Genomic DNA, 22,154 nt, shown 5'->3' with positions numbered 1-22,154 from the left:
TATTGTTGATTTGAAAGTTTATCTTTGTGATCAATTAATTGGTGTTTCCTAACCGAACTTAAATTTAGTTTTGCTAACACTAGCTACAATCTCTTAATAACGTTAGTTATCTTAACGATGGTGCTTAAAAAGGAAGATTCATCTAAAACTTGGTGTTGAAGTGTATCATGACATCCTCATTTCTGAAAGAGATAATTGCGGAAAATACATGTTAAAATACCATTGTTAATAAATAAAACTGGGCAAATACAAGCAAAAGTTTTGTTTTCTTTTGATAAATCAAGCAGAGTTTTGCTGAACGTCCCAAAGGATTTGTATTATGTACCAACTTCCACGTGAATTCGCAATAAGACTAGGTATTCAGTCTTCTCATTGTTACAAAAATGCACCGAAAATTTTTAATTACTAGCCTTAACGGTATGACCATTTCAAATAATAATAATAAACAATATTGCCATGTGGCATTTACAGCAGATGTTTGCCTAGTTGAGTGTTGCTAAAAATAAAGGGGCGCCGTATATGCAGTTTTCATTCGACAAACCACACCTGCTTGCAATGATCGTTCCGAAACCTAGTGAGTTCCATATAAACACCTGATGAAAGAAAACCATTCTTCGCACCGCCACCGCCACTAACAATCTAAAGGTTTCTTTGCACCATCATTCTAGAAATATGTTGCAATATATTACCACTAACCATACAACCAGCTATTTACTGCCAATAATGGGCAACAAGAACGAACATCGTCTTTTAGACAAACTGGCACCAGCAAGTTTTGGTTCTGCTTTTCAAATGCAGCACGCTAGTAGCGTGGCTGATCCTTGATAGCACAGCCTTACAAAGACTGTAATTTAGAAGAAAAAATATGGAACAAGAAATTAGCATCTAACAACTGTTCAGGATTTATACACATGCATCTGGAAGTGATTGTGAGATTTTTTTTTTGCTATTTTTTATCAGGCAGTTAGATCATGTAGGCATTAAAATTAAAGCTTTATTTTAATGAAATAACGTCACGTCTAGTGCTTGTGAGTTCCTCTTACGTTTGGGATGAGTTTTTACTATGACTAAGAAGAACAATTCTTAGACTTCTTGACACTCCTTGACGGTAACTATCCTCCCAGCGTTGCGAAAACGTCAAAAAATCTAATCGACCTGTTTTTGCTCAAAGCTCAGAGGAGATACATATAACCAAATTAGAGCTGTGAAAAACAGTCAGTTAAGGAAAAATGCTCATTAAACTCATTTGAGTACACGTGAGCGGCTTTTTCTTAGTTGACTTAAAAGAGTATTTTCCTGAAAGGGTCAACTTTCTATCTCTGCTGGAAAAAGCGTGAGGCTTAATGGGCTAATTTCAAAATCGCATCAATATTTCCCGAAATTAAAACATATCAATGTTCAAGTGTCACGAGTGAGTAATATTTTACAATGCTAGCAGAGATTAAATGATTGAAATTGAATGATAGAAATTTTTTTGAACTATTTATTCAATTTGTTTATAAGGTAATCGATAAATTCTGTCAGTAAAACTGATACGAACCGACTAATTGTGTTGGTATAACAAAGCTTCCTTTGACCATTAAGTGGGTTAAATCGAATTTTTTCATTTATTTATTATATTGCTGCAATATTGTGTTATTTTTGTCATATTTATTATTATGCATCATTTTTCTACCATTTTAGTACTATGTTTGTTTCATTTCTGTACAGTTTATATGTCGTTTTTGCATCAACATTGCGTAATTTGTACGTAATTTTTTGACTGATGTGTCATAGTTGTGTTAGTTATATGTTATTTTGCGTGTCATTTTTATATTATTATTATATCATTCTTGTATCGTTTTTATGTTACTTAAATTATCTTTCCTTCCATGAACTTCCATTTTAATAGATTCCGCAGATTGGCAATGCTTTGAGGCAAACCACACCACAGAGAGGATGTTTCCGAAAAAAGTCAATTATCTCTATCATTTGTTGTAGAAAGTAATAAGGGTTCTAGTCCCATAGTCTCAGCCAATGTATTTGTATTGAAGGCTAATTACTTTTTCAGTAACAAAGCTGTTTCTTACAGAAGACTTTTTCGTTACTTCTTTTAAAGTAGGGAATAGCTTCAACTTTTGAGTGTAACTATCTTACCTAAGTCACTATTGAAACTCTTTATTATACATAACAAAACATTGATCGAAACATTGATGTTGATTATTAGATTGAGGAGAGATAAAAGAGTCCAGAGAATTAATTCAAGAATCGTTATCGAAAATATCTCGTTATAGAACGATTCGAATCCACAACTACCAAGCTTTTTTTATCTAAACTTCAAAAATCACCGAATATACCGAACTCGGTTTTGTCAATCAAATATTCAGTTGGAGGACGAATTATGTTCATTTGTTTCTATTTGACAGTACATTTTGAAAAACTGGTTAATATTTGGTTAATTCTAGAGAACAAATCCGTTCGCTTATCAATACTAAAAGCCTTATGAACAGAAAATATGTAAATGATCTTTAATGTTTTGGAATCACTGATAAAGAGATCACCTTTAATGATTTGGGAACAACGGTTATTTGTAAAACAATGACTTTATATTTCAAATTTTCACCTCATAACATGTTTGTACACTCAAGTACTTTTTTCACAGTTTGGTTTTTCGATTATTAGGAACGGGGCAACTTGGGGACCATTCAGTTATTTCTCAATACATTTGGGAGAGGCCCGACATTCGTCACGTAGTTTTTAAGTGGTCCCTAAGCTGCACCTTTCCTGAGTAATCAAACAAACCGTGAAAAAAAGACTTGAGTGTATACGGAAACATAATTAGTAGGTAAACGCAAACAGCGCGTGCGGTTCGTTCCACTGCAAGTACCAGGGATGGCGGGATGCTGTCGCTATTTTTTCACGTCACAAAATGTGCCTCTACACTAGCTTAAATATGTCAACCAGCAATAATATCATAGGAAATAAAAGTTGTGACGTAGAGGACAATAGAGGCAACCTTTATTTATTTTCCGATTGTAGCAACGTCGCGAAAAGCGCAATTAATTATCCTTCCCAAGCGGAACGAGAACTCGTCTATAATTATAACTCTCCTCATCGTATGATTTATTGGGATATGCAAAATCTGCACTCATTTGGAGAATCCAAATAACACGCCATTATTATTTCACTGAATAACTTACCTAATTGTCAATGATTCAACCGGAAAACAATTCGGTCGATTGATTCGAGACCAATGTACGCACATATCACGTTTCCAAAAATAATAATACACAATTTTTGCCCCAACCGCTTAGTCCCACTGTTACAATCACTAAATACCGTCGGGGAGGTGACAGTTATTTTTATCCTTCCTTCTCTGTAGTGCAAATATAATTGCTTTTTCGACACATTTTTCGCATCGCGTTCTAGTCCGATTCTGACACTACTGTTTGCAATTTGATTATGAAGGCCATTACACCCATATTTTTCGGCCACTCGATTGCTCCGGTAGAATTTTCACGGTTCCTCCCAGTGCTAATACTTTCACTCGATTAACCTTCGCGAGAAAAGCTCACATCCGAAGGAAAAACCACTGGTTCTATCTACCACTACAAATCTACAAGGTGAGATGAGTTTTTCTGAGCAATTTATACACACAGACACCGTCGGGTACGGGAAACAGATGATTTTGCCGAATCACCACTTCGAAGGCTCCACCAAGTAAAGCACCCTTGGTGCAAGTGGCAGGCAACCAGTTTATTGCGAAAAATGTTTGCATGTGTTTGCAGGTTACGAAGGGATACAAAGAGCAGTGAGAGCGTGTTCACACGACTAAACAGAACACGCGGCCACAGTTTTAAGAACAGTAATCTTCCGAATAAGGCGTGGTGGGTGTTTTTTCCACCTACTGTAAATCAATGCTCAATACTGTGGATCAATGCTCAAGGGAGCTGATGCTAAGCCGTTACCTTACAGTTGATGAAAGCCGATAAATTTCATTTTGCACCATCTTATTAGGAGAATTGCTGTAGTTGCATTGTACCTAGTACGATTGTATGGTTGTAAAGAAAATTGGGAAAATGCTTATGGACGCAGTCAAAGCGAATCTCGCTCAACGAAGAGGTTGGCTCCCGTACGCTGTCATGAGATAGATATCCAATTTTATAGCAGTAAGCATTTTATAGTAACACTGGTTGCATACTTAGTGGAGCATGCATTGTGCTGTAAAAAATGCATACTAGGAAGCATTCAATATAAAACAAGTTATCGGAAAGGAAAAGGAAGACCTCAACTAACTCCAGCAGAATTTCTTATATTTAAAATCTAATATCTCACGTAATAATGGACATAATCAAGTAATTGAGTAATCAAACAAATTACACTAGTTTGGGCACACAATAAATTTTGCGTCAATAATTTCTCTGTTTTCAACTATAACTTTATCTTATTTTCCTCTAGAAGATATTTTTATTCAAGCTTATCTTATCGTTTTTCTGATTTTGATTCAAGAACTTCTAGATTTGATCTTGACAAAACCAAACCTTATACTGTTACACTGACGTCCCCAGACATAAACAGAAAGTGGGGTACTAATCTTTCAAAAGCATGTTTTAGTCTGATAATTTTTATAATTATATTAATTGTAGGATGGTGTAGGGTCGACAGACTTCGCATTCGGCTGTTAGAGTTTGAGACAATTGCGACAAAATTTAACAAATACTAAAAAGAAGCAGTATTCTGCTGATTGAGCAAAACTGAGCAGAGTCGAGTAAATTCTGTACCTGTTCTGATCTCTGTAACGAGCAATATTCTTGCTTTTATTTGCAGTCTAAAGATTTAGTTAGTGTTCACGATTGTTTTATTTTTTACTGCTATCCATGATTCACCAAAGAGACATATTATTTCAACATGTCATAATCATTCAGAGTGTTTGTGTTTGTACTAATCAAAGGTCAATCGTAGCGTTTTATCAATAGTTATCTCCGATATTCATGTTCACTATCTGTTGATAGTCTTAGCTACGATAACAGAAGCACTTGAAAAGTGTCAAGTTTTATTAGCAGTGCTGTTATTATAAATTTACCTTCGCCATCTGAATTACCAGTTAGTTTACAAGTATTCATTCACAGCTGAAAATGAAAGTAATAGTTTTGCTTTGTTTCGCAGTTCTTACTACTGCTGGAGAAGCTAATTCAAAAGTTCTTTCGACCAAATCAAACTTCTACCAGGATGTTATTCATGACACTGAATTAGAGGAGAACTTCGAACAAGTCCTTTTAACCAATAACATACTGCATTATTTGCTGGAAACCGTAAACTTTTTTACCAATCAAGGTTTGGATGCGGTTGAAAAGGTGCGACGAGATGTTGATAGTTTACTAGACGATGTCCTCGGTGAAGCGGAGAAACTATTGTCACAGTCCAATCAGGAAATTAACAGCAACATCGATGAAGTGAAACAAAACCTTACCGCAGCAGAAAACCAACTGAGCCATTGTTTTGCGAATGTCACCGAACGGCTGGAACAAATCGCTGGTGATTCATTCGCCAATACCAAGCACTGTTTTGACGATCTTGTCGCTCGGATTAAACTAATACGCAGCAATGTTAAAGAACACGTTGATTTTTTCATTGGTAAAGTTCATAATATTCAACAAATAGGAGATGCATGTGTGGCGGAAAACTCTAAACTTGCTGAGCAAGTGAGATGTTTACTAGATCATGTAAGTATTTCGTTTCCTTATACCTTCCTTACAATAAACATATATTACTTTGATTGAACAGATTACGGAAACCAATGCAATCGTGTTGGAAATAGTGAAAGATATAGGAAAGCTATTAGCGGAAACAACCGAGGAAGCAATTTCACTAGCCACCGATACTAAAGGATGTCTTTTAGATGTGGTTAAACAATCCCGCAACGATTGTGATAGGCTAGTAAAAGAGGTTCATCAGTGTTTGCAAGAAAAATAACTAACAAACGCAACCGAAAAACTGTAATAAACTTTTTATTATATCGCATTTTAAATAAAATAAATTCAACAATAAATTTATTGTTCAACTACTTCGCTCTCTATCCTACTTCTTCTGTGCTTCTTATTACGTTTCGCCACATCAATGTTATGGAAATACTTAGCGTATTTACTTGAATCTACATGCGGTTTGAGTTCGTAGCCAAACCTTACTAGACTATTGTAATGATCTTCCAATTGTAATAACTGATTGTTCAGAGATTCGCAATCAAGATCGGTTCCGTTCGTTCCGCCGTATACTGCGGGAAGAGCCTCCTTTCCTAGTGCGGCATGCAGTGAATCCCAATCAGAGTAATGAAAATGGACCTTATCCTTAATTTGTTTACTTAGCACCGGGTACAAAATCGCCACAGCAGTATTCAAGAAAGCCGACGAATTAACAACATGGAACTCCATATGTTTCACTGGCAGTAGATCAGCTTTCTGCGTTCCGATTTTGATATTGGAAGGAGTCAAATAACGCAAACTTTTAATGGAAAATCCACTCATATCGAGAAGACAAGCGATGCCGTTCTGTTGCGTTTCCAGATCGTTCAACATAAACTCACACCACAGCTCATCCAGATGGGCCAGATCCGTCGCGGACGACTCGTTGATGTTCATGTTGCACATTTTGGTGACAAAGATGCGCCGTCCGTTTTTGTCACGTTTGTCCAGAACGAACTTTACGTTGCGTTTCAATATGTGTTTGTAACTGTTTAGTGGCTCATTGATGAACCATTCGGGATTGTCATGCTGTGGAAAAGAGAGAGATGCAATTAATCGATACGTTTGTAAACCAACATCGAATCCGATTGTCTTATTGATCCTATAGGTAAGGGTAAGAAATAATTTTTTTGGCGTTACGTTTCAACCTACTATTCCTCGTCAATTCTGGCGCCGAACAAAACCAACAGAATATTTATGCTTTAAACTTTTTCGGCAGTAAACGTTGTATTTTATATTTTACTTCAGCTACAATTGTGGTGTATATGAACGGCTTTAAAATAGTGTCCATTCACTCAAAATCCACTCGAGCATGTCAAAAATGTTTTATCTTACGCTCCCATCAGAGGAAGCGCTGTTATGCGGATTAAGGTTGGTTTCCATTACTAAAGCGACTGCATTCACTTACGTAACCAAAATGCATTATTAATACTTAATTTCTTAATTCATACTTCGCCCTCTTTCAACGAGCACATTTATCCAAAAATAGTATAATCGAACAATTAGCTGTAATAAGCTGGAGGAAATGCAATTGATGCAGTTTAGTACACTGCACCATACGTAATGTCTGTCAACTACGTTACCTTGGAAACTGATTGACTGATTATTTATTCAATTCAACACATGCCGTAAAGGCGACGGTTTGCCCGTCGCGTCGACGATCGAACTTACCTTCAATTTGAACAGCTTAACCATTCGTTGGAACGCTTCCTGAACATCCCAATCGCAGCAAATCAAGAACCGGCTCAGAAACAGATCATCACTTCGGCGTACAAAGTCATCGCAGTCTGTGAAATACAAAAAAAAACTTATTAATTTATCGACCTGGCAGAATCTGTTTCGATAGAAACTAATTTGAAAAAACTGTTTAATTCGTTTCGAGTTGAATTAATTTGCTTACTCGGACAATACCTAGTGCCTGCCTGCGAAGGTGTGAAATACGAAGTCATTCACCTTATATTTTGACAAATTCGCTGTGCTTACGTTGCGTAACCTAAGAGGCCTTAATATATGTGTTTTGGGCACCAGACATTACATTATTACTGTTTGTTTACTAGAGCTCACATGTCTCTTTTGTCCTCTTTAGTGTCACGGCAACAAACGTTTAGCTGCAAAACCCACCAAAGACTCCACGTCTTTGGTCAACCAAATCCGCTACTGTTGACCTAACGGTCTGTGAATGGTAGTTAATTTTGACGGTATCTTTATGTTGTAAATTTTGATAGATGTTGCAATTTGTTTATTATTGAGCTGACGCTTCCTTCCCGAAAAGAAGAAGCTTTGCAAGCATGAGGCGTCCACTGGAAATATTATTATAGCGAAAGCTTCTCCGTGCATGGATGCAGAAGATAATTAACTACAGCACGTAACAACAGCATATAACGTATCTATCGCTGAATAAGCAACCATTATTATCGCTGTGCTTGGAATGAAATGGGTATTCCGGTAAGCGCGTCTTCCCTGTCCCTCGTTCATGTATCGCGTTTCAATCAGCTGAAATGTGAAATCGAATAGGTCTAGTCTAGAACGATAGACGCATACTCTATCGCGTAGTTAACCGCGCAGAAGGTCACTTAAAACTGACCGTCCTGCTTGATGGTCATTCAGGCCTGTCCATCAGCGTGTAACATGCTATGGTAGAATAATATTTATTTGATTTTGCAACGCTAAAGTCAAGAACAGAATCGATCAATGTCAAACTGAAAGTGGCTTCTCACTTTTATTAGCTTGTATCACAAACAATTGGAAAACACTGCGAAATTTCTGGTTGCAAATAATTAACCTTTTAGCTACCAAACAATTCCAATGCCGTGTAAGAACCGTTAACCTGTAGCTGAATAGGACTTTGAAGTCTACGAACGAACAATTTAATATCACAACCCAATGTTTCGCATAATTTTTCCTATTTTTCCATTACTTAGCCGAGCAAGTTATGATATAAAAACAAGGTTTAGTACCAATTACCCAGTATTATTTTTGGATAAATGCAAAAACATTGTTTCAAAATTTGAAACGAACCAATTAAGCCAAACAATCTAATCTAACACATTAAATTGCTACTTAATTACCCTTATTGTCTACGTAAGCCCAACATAAAATTAACCAGTTGACCCATTACTTATGTTAATGTAACTATAAAACCTGTTTGACGATGTATCCGTATGTACCCAATGCCCATATGATATTTAAAAATTCCATTAACTCACTTTCAACCAGCGCCCTTAGCTCATTGATCTTGGCTGTTTTTTTCTCATCATCGGCGAACAGCGGCTTCTTGGGCTGCCCTACGTTTGTTTCCGCTAATGATTTACACTTCAACGTGATCTTGCCACCACCGCTGTTAGAAGCCGGTAGCGTCGTTGAAGGCTGCAGTACTGCTATCTCGGGCATGGTAGTGTCGAACCAGCCAAACAATCCTGTAAATTATAATAGCATAGAATAAATTGTTTGGAAAGAACGTATTATATAATTTTCTTTTAATCTTAGGTTGTCTAATTCGTTAACTTCTATTCCAAATATTAAAAAAAACAAAGAAGTATTGCTATACAATAACAAAAAAGCTATTAAGTTGTTATTGTAAAAAAATTTTTTGCCAATTTTATAAAAATAGGATATTTAAAACAAAATCACAAAATTTTTATGAGTAGTTTACATGCTTTATTTGATTTTTATAATATAACCGGTTAGGAAAAATCTCCGGGTAGAGCGTTGAACATGAAATGCGAAAAAAAAATCTGATTTTTTACCTGAGGCTCGTCAAGATACTTATTTTTGATTAAAGCCAAAACTTTAGCTTCTTTTTAGTGTATTTTCATGAAAAAATAGTCATTTCCTTGATTGCATCGATTTTACGATGTTGCCCATTAGAGGATTAATATGTCTAGTATGCTGCCCTAGTCCTCGAAATCAATGCAGTATTTATGTGTGATTAGCATGAGTCATTATTTTTACTGACAAAACTAGAAGTACCATTATGTACTCATGTAGTAAATCTTTTACAGCCATGAGAATCGCAGCAGTATAATAAATCTTTACTGAAAGTATCTTCCCCTACTATAATACCTACTAAACAAATTAGGAAGCATTGAAGGACAAATCTAACTGTACGTGTGAGGTTGTTACGCGCCATTGTGCTTGCTATTCATGTTTATGTTTGCTCGTTGTTATTAAATGGCACATAAATCTGGGCCTGCACATGGTCACATAAAAAACGTTTCTTTAAATAAGTGAATTAAATCTTTATAAATTGGTGCTTTATAATAGCTCTTTTCATATTATATTCTTATTCGTATGGTAGAGTATTTGATTACTGTAATAAAAACATTTTAATATTAAAATCTGAGTTTGCGTCGCGAAAGTTAGGGTAGAATGTTTTTCATATGGCCGAAGCTGAAAAAAAATTTAACCCTATCAACAAGAAAAGTTAGGAGAGAATTCCATTTAATTCTATTAAGCATAAGCATAAGCATAGGATACCGCTCGTGTGCTGCTACTCCGTTATTGACCAAGACCGATGAAAATTGCAAAATGATGGCTGGAAAAAGCATACTTGGGACAGCACGCTATTTTTCATTGTGCAACCTTATCAGGTCCCTGCATGCTGATCAATACCGACGCCGGCCACGTCCGAATGCGGGTCCTGGTGGGATGGAAAGGAATGTTAGTCCAATACTTGTTGCTACTAAAGACCAGGGAATCCTTTGCATCTCAAAGTAGTATTTCGGGAAAGGAATTGTTGTTAGTAGATGGGCGGAGCTAGATGGATAATGTAAGTATGTAAGCATCAGTCATATGAGACTAAGCTGGATATTCGAAAATTTTCTTGTAAAGTCAGTAACTACGAAAATTAAGATATAAAAAATACCTTTTTAACAAATTTAATACAATACCAATGGTGCTTATATACAACCATAATTTAATTTATATCGAAAAATACTATGCACATGCGAGATTTACGGCTCAAAAACCACGTAACAACTTGAACTTATCCGCGATCAGGGAAATCAAGGATAATGAAACGAGCCAATATAGTCCCTAAGTTGATAAGCATTTCCTCTTACCAACGCTAATATGCAGAGATATAGCGCCCTACACGCTTGAGAGAATTCCATTTAATTCTATTATTTACTAAAATTACTATAACTAACTAACCAACAATAAGTAAAATTACTAACAACAGTTAGTAAAATTACTAACCAACAATAAGTTATAATGGAATTAACTTTTCTCGTTGAGTCATAAATTATAACAAGATGCTCGAAAATAATTTATTATTAGGCCATTGCAAATCATTTCAAAAGTTTTTGTCACCCCCCCCCCCCCCCCTTGGAAATTGGCTTGAAAAATCGGAGGGCAAAAAATAATTTGTAGGAGACGAGATCAATTGTCTGTGGGCTCTACAGCCTGAAAAACTTGAAAAATGAGTGTAAGGGTTGAGTTAACGCTTTTAGCATGAAATAGAAATGGAAATTCAAACGGCGGAATTTCCGAAAATTGGTCAAAAAAAATTTCTTTCGTTTTGTGTCTTTTTTTCGTAGATTTTTGCATAGAAATTAACAACGTATATATTAAAAGCAAGAATAGACTTGGTTTTCACGTTTAAACTTAAAATAAAAATGCCTAAAATCCATTTTTTTTGCTCGATTAAAAAATTTTCATTGTTTTTTTTTAACCCCCCACCCACCCCCTTCAGTGGTTTTTGTATAAAATATTTGTAATGGCCATTATTAGACATAGACAATCTTAAAAAAATATTTTTCTTTTGAAGAAAGAAAGAGATTGAATCTAATCCAAAAATATTTACTTGTACAACGAAAAAATTAGAGTGCTTTTTATTCTGTCAAAACATTAAGCATCAAGCGTCGGGTTTCACATAAAAGCAAATTTCTTAAGATATCCTTTTACACGGAGAAAAGGTTACGTTTTTCTAAGGTTACGTTTTGTTTTATAGCTCAGAAGCTATAAAAATCTTTTTTAAACGTTTACTAACATAACGAGTTTTTTCCGCAAAGCACCGCAATACTCAGATGTATGATATTTTTGTATTCACTGCCTGTGCGTATTCTAAAATAAAAATAAGGCCATTGCAAATTATTTTTAAAGTTTTTGTCACCGCCCCCCCCCTCTCTCCCTTGGAAATTGGCTTGAAAAATCAGGGGGTAAAAAAATAATTTGAAGGATATGAGTTATTTTTTATATAAAATCATTTGTTTTTGGGCCTACAGCTTGAAAAACTCGAAAAATGGGTGTACGAGTTGAGTTAATGCTTCTAGGACGAAATAGAAATGAAAATTGGAACAATGGAATTTTCGAAAATTGGCTAAAAAATTTTTCTTTCATTTTTGTTTTTGTTTTCGTAGATTTTTGCATGAAAAATAATAAGACCATTACAAATATTTTAAAAAGTTTTTGTTCCTCCAATGTTGGGCCACTGAAGGGGGGGGGGCGAAAAAAAAAACAAAGAGAATTTTTTATTCGAGCAAAAAAAATATGGGTTTTAGGCATTTTTACTTAAAGTTTAAATGTGAAAACCAAATCTATTCTTGCTTTTAATGCATACGTTGTTATTTTTCATGCAAAATTCTACGAAAAAAAGACAAAACCGAAAAAAAATTTTTTTGGCTGATTTTCGGAAATTCCACTGTTTGAATTTCCGTTTCTATTTCATGCTAGAAGCGTTATCCCAACTCGTACACTCATTTTTCGAGTTTTCCAGGCTGTAGAGCCCACAGACAATTGATTTTATAAAAAAAATTAACTCATATCCAACAAATTATTTTTTTGTCCCCCGATTTTTCAAGCATATTTCCAAGGGTGGGGGGGGAGGTAGTGTTGACAAAAACTTTAAAAATGATTAGCAATGGCCTAACATATATATTAAAAGCCAGAATAGATTTGGTTTTCATGTTTAAACTGTTAAAAATAAGCAGTTAAGCTTAAGTAAAAATGCCTAAAATCTATTTTTTTGCTCGATTAAAAAAATCTCTCTCTAATAAAATTGCTCTCTAATAAAATTGCTAATAAACCAAATTGTTAATAATAAATCGGTGAAACCTAGATAATGAGTCAAATTAAATAAAAGTAAGAAAATATTATACTTATTTTAAAAACAAAATTGAAGAGAAAACACTTTATTGAAATGAAAATATAAAGAAAAAAAATGTTGAGATTACTCTAAGTCTATAGTTTCTGAGCGGTTTTCAACTGATTTCAAACGAACTGCATTGATATTTTATTGCGATTTTGCCAACATTACCATTTTAAGGGTTGGTAATAAAACATATTGTTACGTGGGATTCGAAATTTGCGGTATGATTTAGGAATATCTTGATTTGTTAAAAAGAGAGCTCTTGGTTCCAAGATTACAATTAAGCAAATCTTTAGCATTATGCTTCTACTCCCTTTTTAGAATGACATAGCAACGCACGCCGGGTTTTCTAATCATAAGTTAAAAATCAGCAGTTGGAGTCAACATTTTAAAAACAAAAGAGAAAAATCAAAGGTGAAAAGTTAAAAACCAAAATCAAAAGTCAAGAGTAAAGTCCAAAATCAAAAGTTGAAAGCAACAGTCAAATCGAAAGTAAATTAGAAGGTCAAAATTAAAGTCAAAACTTAATGCCTAATGCAAAAACTCGAAAATCAGAAGTCAAAAATCAAATTAAAATTTATCTCAAAAGTCAATAATGTATGTAGAATACCAAAAGGTGAAAATAAAAAAAATCAAAAGTTGAGTGGCAAAATTCCAAAACCAAAAGTCGAATTGTTACTCAACAGTTGATTGTAAATTGAAGTTATATTGAACCTGAAAATTGATTTCAAACCGGATTTGACATTGGACGTGAAATTAGACGTTTGCTTGAAACAAATGAAATAGAACTCAAAATATAATTTGAAATTTTACTACAGAATGGATTCAAATTAAATTGGAAATTGGTTTTAAAATTAGATTTGAAATTGGACTTGATATTGGATGTGAAATTTGACGTAAAAATGAAAATGAAATTGGACTGAAGTTGAACTTGAAATTTGGCTTTATATTAGCACTAGGTGAAAACTATTAGCACAATGGGGTGAAAACTATTAGCACAATGGGGTGAAAACTATTAGTAAGGGTGAATAGCAAGCTCTGGGGTAGCAAATTTGTATATTTTTCGATAGAACTTAGTGTAAACTCAATTATGAAGCTGCTATATAACAAAAATGTGTTTCGGCCAAATAATTTATAACTGTAAATAATCCAAATTAAAATTATTGTAATCGTGGACAGCCAGCTTTGAAGTGTATTAGTTGAAAAAAGACTTATGTTTGTCCGCTTCGATGATACTCGAGGTCACAATGAGGAAAAACGATTTACACAGCTGCCTCTCCTAACAAATGAAACCAGGAATTAAAGGGCATTGATAATATGAATAACTTCAAAAATCGTCATTGAAGGTTCTTCCAGATAATCTCGATAAGATCGAATTTAAGAAGGTAAATAATGGAATCTCATGGCTCTGTGATTTCAGAAAGTAAAATTTTAATACCGGAATCATTTTCAATGGACAATGTAGGGAAACAGTAGTGTCGGTGATTTGTTGCAAAGTGTTAGGTATCATGAGGTGAACACGGACGTAGCAATTACGTTGTAATTCATTTTATTTTACGACATGTTTTCCACAGCGAAAAGGTTTTCACGGCTCACAAGTGCCTGCATAGTTTTTAATTGGTACCATTCGAGTGGCTCTACTCTGCAGATAATTACTTTTCTTTGTGATGCAAACCTAATTATGTCATTTGTTCCCACACACTATTCACCATGCAAGTTTGTTACCATTCGGTGTAAACTTTGTTATTATGCAGAAATGTACAGTCAAATATGTTGTGTGTTAGTTTACTATCGGTCATTTCGAATGAGGCGACAAAGACGGTCGACGAATGTCATTTTAACAGGGAGAGGGCGCAACTATAAGTTATTTAACTAAACTAATTGGGCAAGAGTGCGGATAAAACCCATAAGGAGAGTCTGGGTTATGAAGTTGGGAGTTTGCGAAGTGATCGTGAGTGCTATAATCAATACCCCAAAACGAACAGATCTCTTTCGACTGGGGCTACATTCGACAAAGTGATTGACCCAACAACGCTGAAGCGTGCCGAAATCAAATAACCAGATGTTAATTAAATATGCTTTTTTATTTCGACGCATAATTCAGTACGTTGAACTACAATCCGATTAAAACTAAACCACGGTAGACGTCAACCAGACCGCTACTTCCGAACTCACCACCGAACACCGAAATCCGATATCAGCTAGTTACCCATTGCGCAGACCATCCAGGCGCCAGAAAATACAGTTTTCTAGGTCAGGCTGGAGCGGACTGTAGTGTCGTTAACAACTCGTGGATGCCTGGTAATTGTTAATGCTATCGACTTTACGTAGATACAAAAAAAATTTTATCTTGTAAAAGCTTTCCTCCTCTTGGAAAATTTCATTTGAAATACAGTTTTTGGTGCAAAGTGGAGGAATGCCATTTTTTCCACGAATATTATATTTCCAGAACTCAAAAATTGTCTATGATAAATCAATTTTTTTCTTGACTTTTCATGTGAAACTTCAATAGGAACAAAGTTTAATTGTGCAAAATTGAACAAGCTCCGCTGTCAACGATCCCCTCATTAGCGATGTTAGATCTACAAATCATTAAATATTAAATTAAAGAACCCGACCTTTGTAAACGAAAAAAATTAAAATTTAAAATGTTTATATCATGGCGAAGAATATCTCTACTATTCATTTTTTGAAATACCGCTAAATGAATAACACAAGTTTAGTGCGAGCAGAGTAGATGACCTCATGTTTCGTATATTATAATTTACCAAGCTCTGCTAAGATGAAGCGTTCTCAGTAAAGATAGACGTACGTTCATGCGTTCACCATCTAAACATAAAAAGCTATACTGTAATCAGCAAATGGTTGATTGAACCTCTACGCATGGTACAAACAGATAGCTGGAAGTATGTTTGCATCATATTCCAAACCGGTTCGGTTGCTTAGTTCAAGTTTCGAAGAAACAAGCACGCAGCAATGACAAGTAACGTGGTTTAAAGTTCTAAGTACCATAGTTGAACGATTATGTATTTTGTCTTATTTTTTATCATTCAGTTGCAATCATCCAATGCAAAATAAATATCATGGTCGTTGTTTTCTTTTTATTTCAAGTGAAAATATCAGTGGTTGGCATTGTAGAACCGCAGCAGAAAAAATGTTATCGAAGGTTAATTTTATAGCCGATTTATTCGTTATTCAGCTTTGTGAAACCGTAGCCTAAAATCTTGTTCGATTTGCTACCGTCACTTGCTCGTAAATGTGGCTTTGTATCTTTTCAATTTAATTTCATTTTCAAGGTACATAACTAAACTACCTGTACAGACCCAGCCACCTAACCATCCTATTTGCACTAGTATTACAATCTGTCTAAATTCATATTCACTGAAACAATCTTAGCCTTCATTATGTCGTTCGGTAATTGTGTAATCTCCAAAACATTTGTTTTGATTACACGCGCAAAGTCGGTTATCGCGAAAACCGCTGGATGGAAATGTAGTTTGTACAACATGATTTCATAATCAATTGCTCATTCGAGTGTCAATTCTTCAATTCCTCAATGAACCCACATCTGTTTCTGATTTCCGCTCATTTATGAATTATTGATTCACAGCACTTACTGATCACACTGTTGATAAGTAGCATACAAAATTACATACATACACTCAATGGCTAAAACGCCTGCAGCCACAATCCAACTGGTTTTGAATTATCACTGATCTCCTATATGTATCTCAGCTGTTGGGTCAGTTCGAATGACCCCGAATTTTATCTTTCAAACCACAAGCACCGGAATAACTGCAATGCGCGAAAAAACAGCGAACCGGCTAATCAAAACAAAAATCGAAAACCTTTGCGGAACGTCGCGAACTAAAGCAAGCAAATAAATATGTCTTGACTGTGCAAGGCACCGAGTGCGACTATTACGGTTTGTTTTCATGCAGTACGAATATATGAATTCATTGTTTTGGAAGTTGCCGTTGGCTCTTGGCTGTCCGCGCCCGCTGTCGGTCGGTGCCTGCCAGGCCGGTAGTCGTGCATGCCCGCATACACATTGCTGATTGAGGGAAGAAAACGCTGGCTCTGCACAAAATATATTATTTTGCGGAATCAGTTTATTCGCTGGTGGTCAGTGATTTGAACTTCTGCAGTAGTGATTGGAATACTAATCGGAATATTCGATCTATAAATATCGCAACGTGCATTAGAATGTTTTCTTCCGGCCAACCGGAAGAAGGTTTAACTGCTGCCAGTTGCTACGCAATTTAGTGGAGGGGATTTAAGTATTGCTACTAGGAAGCTCAACCAAAAGGATCAACAATTTAATTGCTACATTGAAATGCACAAAAGTATATCGATGCTCACCAATAGGATGTTTAAGAACAATCAATTGAATTATTATATTGAATTATGAAACATATTCGCAAACAACGGTATGGGCTCTATTATAAAAATTTTTGAATAGCTATTCAGTCTCACTACAACTAGCAGCTTTATTTTGAGATGAATTTCGTAAAAAAACTAAAGTCTATGAAAATCTACTTATCTTCAAACATTAAACAAATGTGTGCTCAAGATATTGATTTCATGCTGGAATTTAATACTTTTCATTTTCCACATTTATTCGCGAATTGTAGCTCGAGCAAATATATAAACTAACTGCCAAAATTAGTCTGGATAAGGGTTAAAAAGGGTAACCAACGTATTTTAGAACCCATCAGCAGCTGTACATAATTGGATACCCTTGTCGGACCCTTCGGACACCAAAAGCAGACCACATGCTTAAAATAATAACTCTGTCCATGAAAATATACTGACTGTATTATTTCTGTCCATCAAAACACTATTAATTAGGCATGGGCGATACTGGTAATCGATACACTCGGTATCGATACCTTACCCTAAAGTATCGAGTATTTTGGCATCGATACCTCCGGATACCAATGAGTAGTGGTATCGATACTTTTCAAGCGATACTTATAGGTATCGTTTGTTTTTTTCTAACCCGTCGTAAGGATGATTTAGACTAACCGTGTAAACGGGTGGCTAAGCGTCACTATTCGAGAAGCGGCCACCGACCAACATTTACGGTTGCCCAGCATGAGACCCTCGTAAAGAGAGGTTCTTTTTATCTCGAGTTCGAGATGCGAAGTATGTTGGCAGATTTAAAACACCATGCGCTCGGTTTGAAACGTCGGATCACCATACCTACGCATAGACCTGATACTTGAAAACAGCATTTGATCTTGCTACAGCAGACAAAATGACGCGAGATTTTCATCAGTGGCTAAGTCCAGCTTCCTCATGAAAATAATTGTGAACGATTAGTGTTTCTAGCTGATTCCGGAGTCAGCCTCTCTGGTAGGAAAAGGACTCAAACTATTAGAACTCCACCAACCAAAGACATGAGAACCCCCGCATGGAGGTTCGTCGCATTATCTCTAAACTAGAAAACTAGCAAACTAGAATTATTTAAGTTCGGCCCTTAACGAAACTATTCGCTCTTAAATTGTATAAGTTATTTATTTACTGGCTTTTAATAACTTTCATTTTGCCTAGACCTAATTTTTCCTATCCTTTTCCATTTCTATTTTCACTGGCTAGCTACAAGATACGGTCGTGGAAAACTTTAAGTCGCATGCGCATTAACAAATTAACGAAAAATGTACTTATTCAATACCCGAGTTTTTACTTGAAGTTTACCGTTGCTGCAGGTTGTTGGTGTGGGAAATTAACATCTGCGCCACGCAGATTCCGATACTGCTTTTCCTGCGTACAGCGCACAGTGTGCACTAAATTTGTTGGTTTACTCAATGGTTGCTTAAGCTGGTTGGCTTAGGCTGAGCTTAATGGCTAGTTATTAGACGATGCTTGTTGCTGTTTGATATTATTCAATGTTACCGAATTCTTTTAAGCCAACATATCTCGTACAGGGCGCAAGTTGACGGATGCAACCGGATGCAATGTCCGGCGTTGTATCGTACTGGGAAATCTTGATACTGAACGACGGAACAAGAACAAACACTGGTACAATAGTGTGTCACGTGGCGAATCTGTTCAATTGAAAGATATCCTATACGTGGTATCTTAACATACCGCCTCTTGGCAATAATAGGTGTCATACCTCTCGTAGCACATTTGTCCGTTCGAAATACGGTTACACACCGGGGTTGTGGTAGGGAAAACTGCCTATTTAAGGGAAAAGATGATTGCTAAGCTAGACTTGTGAAAAATCTTCATGCATTTCATCACATTACATTACTGCACATGCATTAATTACGATGTGAACAAAATTATGGGCCACTCGCCTCTTTCACAGGTAACATCAAAGTAAAATATCAAGGCAAGGTGATCCTTAGATAGACCGTCCTTGGTAACTGGAAAACTGCCTCGCGAGGTTCTTTTGCGCGGTGCTTGAAATTGTACTTTCGGTTAAAGTTGTCTTCTAGCGAAGAAGTTTATATAGTTTATATAGCTAGCCAACCTCTCCCGACTGTACACGGGTCATTAGCCGTTTTCGACAGGTCAAACTCCTCGGTAGCGTTAGCGATACAGGCAAATCAAGCAAAGTAAGCGAGCCCCTAGAATCTCATTCTAATGTTACATTAATTTAATTAATTTTATAAAAATGTTATGCATTGGGGTCCAAATGACCAGTTTTGATCTTGCGCTCAATCATTCATTTTCAATCCGAAATTCGTTTTCTTTGCTTCATTTGAAAGATACAACCACTTACCTTGCACTCAAGGTAAGTTAGGAAATATTTTGTTGACTAATGGCCACTTCAGTTCCGGAACATTAGTTAAGAGCAGAATAGAATGCTGCATCAAAGCATCCGTCAGCGTGAATTTAATAGTTGACCCATGGCCAAAACTTTATACTTCAATTAGTCTAATTTTATTAAGTCGATGAGATTTGATGTGCAGCAAGATGTATAACATATCGCCGAATACCGTTTCGCGGAAAACCAATTCGCGGATGACCATAACGCGGAATATACTGTTTTGTGGAAAACCATTACGCGGAAAACATTTTCGCGGAAAGTGCCATTTCGCGGAAAACATTTTTGCGGACAGTACTATTTTGCGGAAAAATTGCCGGCGCTTCCGACGGCGGGTCACCGGCGAACACTCGCCGTTGCCTGCGGCCGACTCGCCCTGAATCATCTAGGAAACGTTTGCTACTAACATGGTTTTCCGCGAAACAATATTTACCACTAAATGGTTTTCCGCGAAATGGTTCTTTCCGCCAAACGGTTTTCCGCGGAATAGTTCTTTCCGCGAAAGGGTTTTCAGCGTTTTGGTACTTTCCACGAAAATGATTTCCGCAAAAATGTTTTCCGCGAAATGGTATTCCGCGAAACGGTATTCGGCGATATGGTCTTCGGCGAAATGTTATACAACCCCTAAAATTCAAAAATGTCCCCAAAAACCAAGTACTGCATGTTCCGCAATCGACAAAGAAGTGGCCATTTGGTTCTAAATGTCCCCATTTTATTTCCATTAGTCTTATTTTATCAAGCTGATGTGATTTGATGCGCCGTAAGATGAATTATCTCAAAAATGCAAAATTCCAATAACAGGCAGTGGATGTTCCGGAATCGACGCTGAAGTGGCGATTTGTCAACAAAATATTCCTTAACTAATTGCTAATTTCAAGGAAAATTGTACCATTCGAAGTGCGATATTGCTCATAAAATGCTATTCATTAAATCGTTTCGGTATCTTCAGTGCACTTTTTCGTTACATTCCAAGCAATAAGTGCGCCGAAGAGACCGAAAAAATTTAAGCTAAAATAGCACTTTTATGAGCGATTGCGTACTTATTGATTGGACAATTTTCCTTGCAATTAGCAATACCTTACGTGCAAGTTTGTGGTCATACCTTTCAAATGAAGCAAAGAAAACGAATTTCAGATTTAAAGTGGATGATTGAGAGCAAGCTCAAAATTGGTCATTTTTCCCTAATGCAAATGTGTATCTTTTTTTGCAGCGCTTCTTCTAGATGTCGCTGGAAGCTGAAACTCCCCCACAATGCTAGTTTTACAAAATTGGGAAAAGTTAAAAATATTCAAGTCTCTACAGTGATACAAATCCGTATTCGTACGGCAACAGGCAGATTTTGTTTTTTTACATTTGAAAGTTTAACAGACATTTTAGGGACATGTTATTTAGGTAAAATCATAGTGTCAGATGTTAATTTTAAGGCATGATATCTGATTTTGGTAAAATATTTTTTATTAATTTTGAAAAAAATTATAAATTAGCGTATTGAAAAATGCACTCAAATTCATATCCATACGGCATTCGAAATAACAGTTTGGATTTCGCAGATGCGGCTTAATTTCAAATATTAGTATTTAGTATGGTGTCCCTTGGTCATTGCTACTGCCTTCAGTCGTTTTGGAATGCTGTCTACGAGTTTTTTCGTGTATTCGGTGGGAATTTGAATCCATTCGTCCTTCAAGTGCTTTCTAAGATTGTTTTTGCTAGAAATCTGACGGTTTCTAACTTTTTTGTCGAAATATTTCAGAAGGTTTTCAGTGGGATTGATGTCTGGAGATATTGTGGTGGAGTATCAATAAGTTTTGAGCAGTTAAGTAAACATGTGCGTTTCTTAAGTGCTTTGTGCTTTGGGTCATTGTCTCGGTAAAACATGAACCTTTGACTAAATCCCATTTTGTTAGCACTTGGCTTCAAATTTTGCTTTAAAATGTCCCAATAGACATTTTGATCTATTATGCCATCGATGAAGACTAAATTGCCAACACCTTTAACCGCAATCCAACCCCTTACCATCACTCCACCCCCGCCGTGCTAAGCCGTTGCTTTCAGAATATCCAACAACCATCAGCATCCTTCCACAAGTATTTTAATATCGGCATCTACACGAGTTCGTTGGCGTTCCGTGATGTGATTTTACCTACTCGTTTGTTTGTCTATCGCGCAATTGGAAAACTCTAAATTCAAATTTATCTCACATAATGGTAATTGTCGTTTTAGTGAAAATATTCCCCGTACCGTTGGTAGCAAAACGCGCTGCATAATTTTCTAGCTGCTTGAAATCGGTGGAGGCAAAAAAAATAATTTTGCACTCGCGACCTGAGATCAGTTCGCGACGAATTTGGCGACGATTTCGTCCGCGACAGTTACAATTTATCACGTTCGATAAGGCGGAGAATTTCCAATAACATTTTCATGTTTTTTCTTGCATTTTGAAAAAAAAGGTTCGATACCGGTGGTATCGATAGTATCGATACTTTATCGCCGATACTTCAATACTTGGTATCGAATATTGGTAAGTATCGCCGATACCAAGGTATTCGATACTTTGCTTAGTATCGCCCATCCCTAC

At 36.1% G+C, this 22,154-nt stretch overlaps 2 protein-coding genes across 2 annotated transcripts; one reads left to right on the top strand and one right to left on the bottom strand.

Moving 5' to 3' along the window:
• Positions 1–5,114: 5,114 nt before the first annotated feature.
• LOC128740782 (uncharacterized) lies at positions 5,115–5,952 on the top strand. Its single transcript, XM_053836348.1, has 2 exons — positions 5,115–5,702; positions 5,764–5,952. Exons 1-2 carry the CDS (start codon positions 5,115–5,117, stop codon positions 5,950–5,952), a joined length of 777 nt encoding a protein of 258 aa, XP_053692323.1.
• A 77-nt stretch (positions 5,953–6,029) lies between these two features.
• On the bottom strand, positions 6,030–15,017 carry LOC128740781 (alpha-tocopherol transfer protein-like). Its single transcript, XM_053836347.1, has 4 exons — positions 15,014–15,017; positions 8,924–9,133; positions 7,389–7,504; positions 6,030–6,746 (listed from the first exon to the last, which is right to left on the bottom strand). Exons 1-4 carry the CDS (start codon positions 15,015–15,017, stop codon positions 6,030–6,032), a joined length of 1,047 nt encoding a protein of 348 aa, XP_053692322.1.
• Positions 15,018–22,154: the final 7,137 nt, after the last annotated feature.

This window comes from Sabethes cyaneus, chromosome 3, assembly GCF_943734655.1.
Source record: "Sabethes cyaneus chromosome 3, idSabCyanKW18_F2, whole genome shotgun sequence".
Lineage (NCBI taxonomy): Eukaryota > Metazoa > Arthropoda > Insecta > Diptera > Culicidae > Sabethes > Sabethes cyaneus.
The sequence above is the reverse complement of the archived record's forward strand: the minus strand, read 5'-3'. Positions and strand labels throughout refer to the sequence as shown.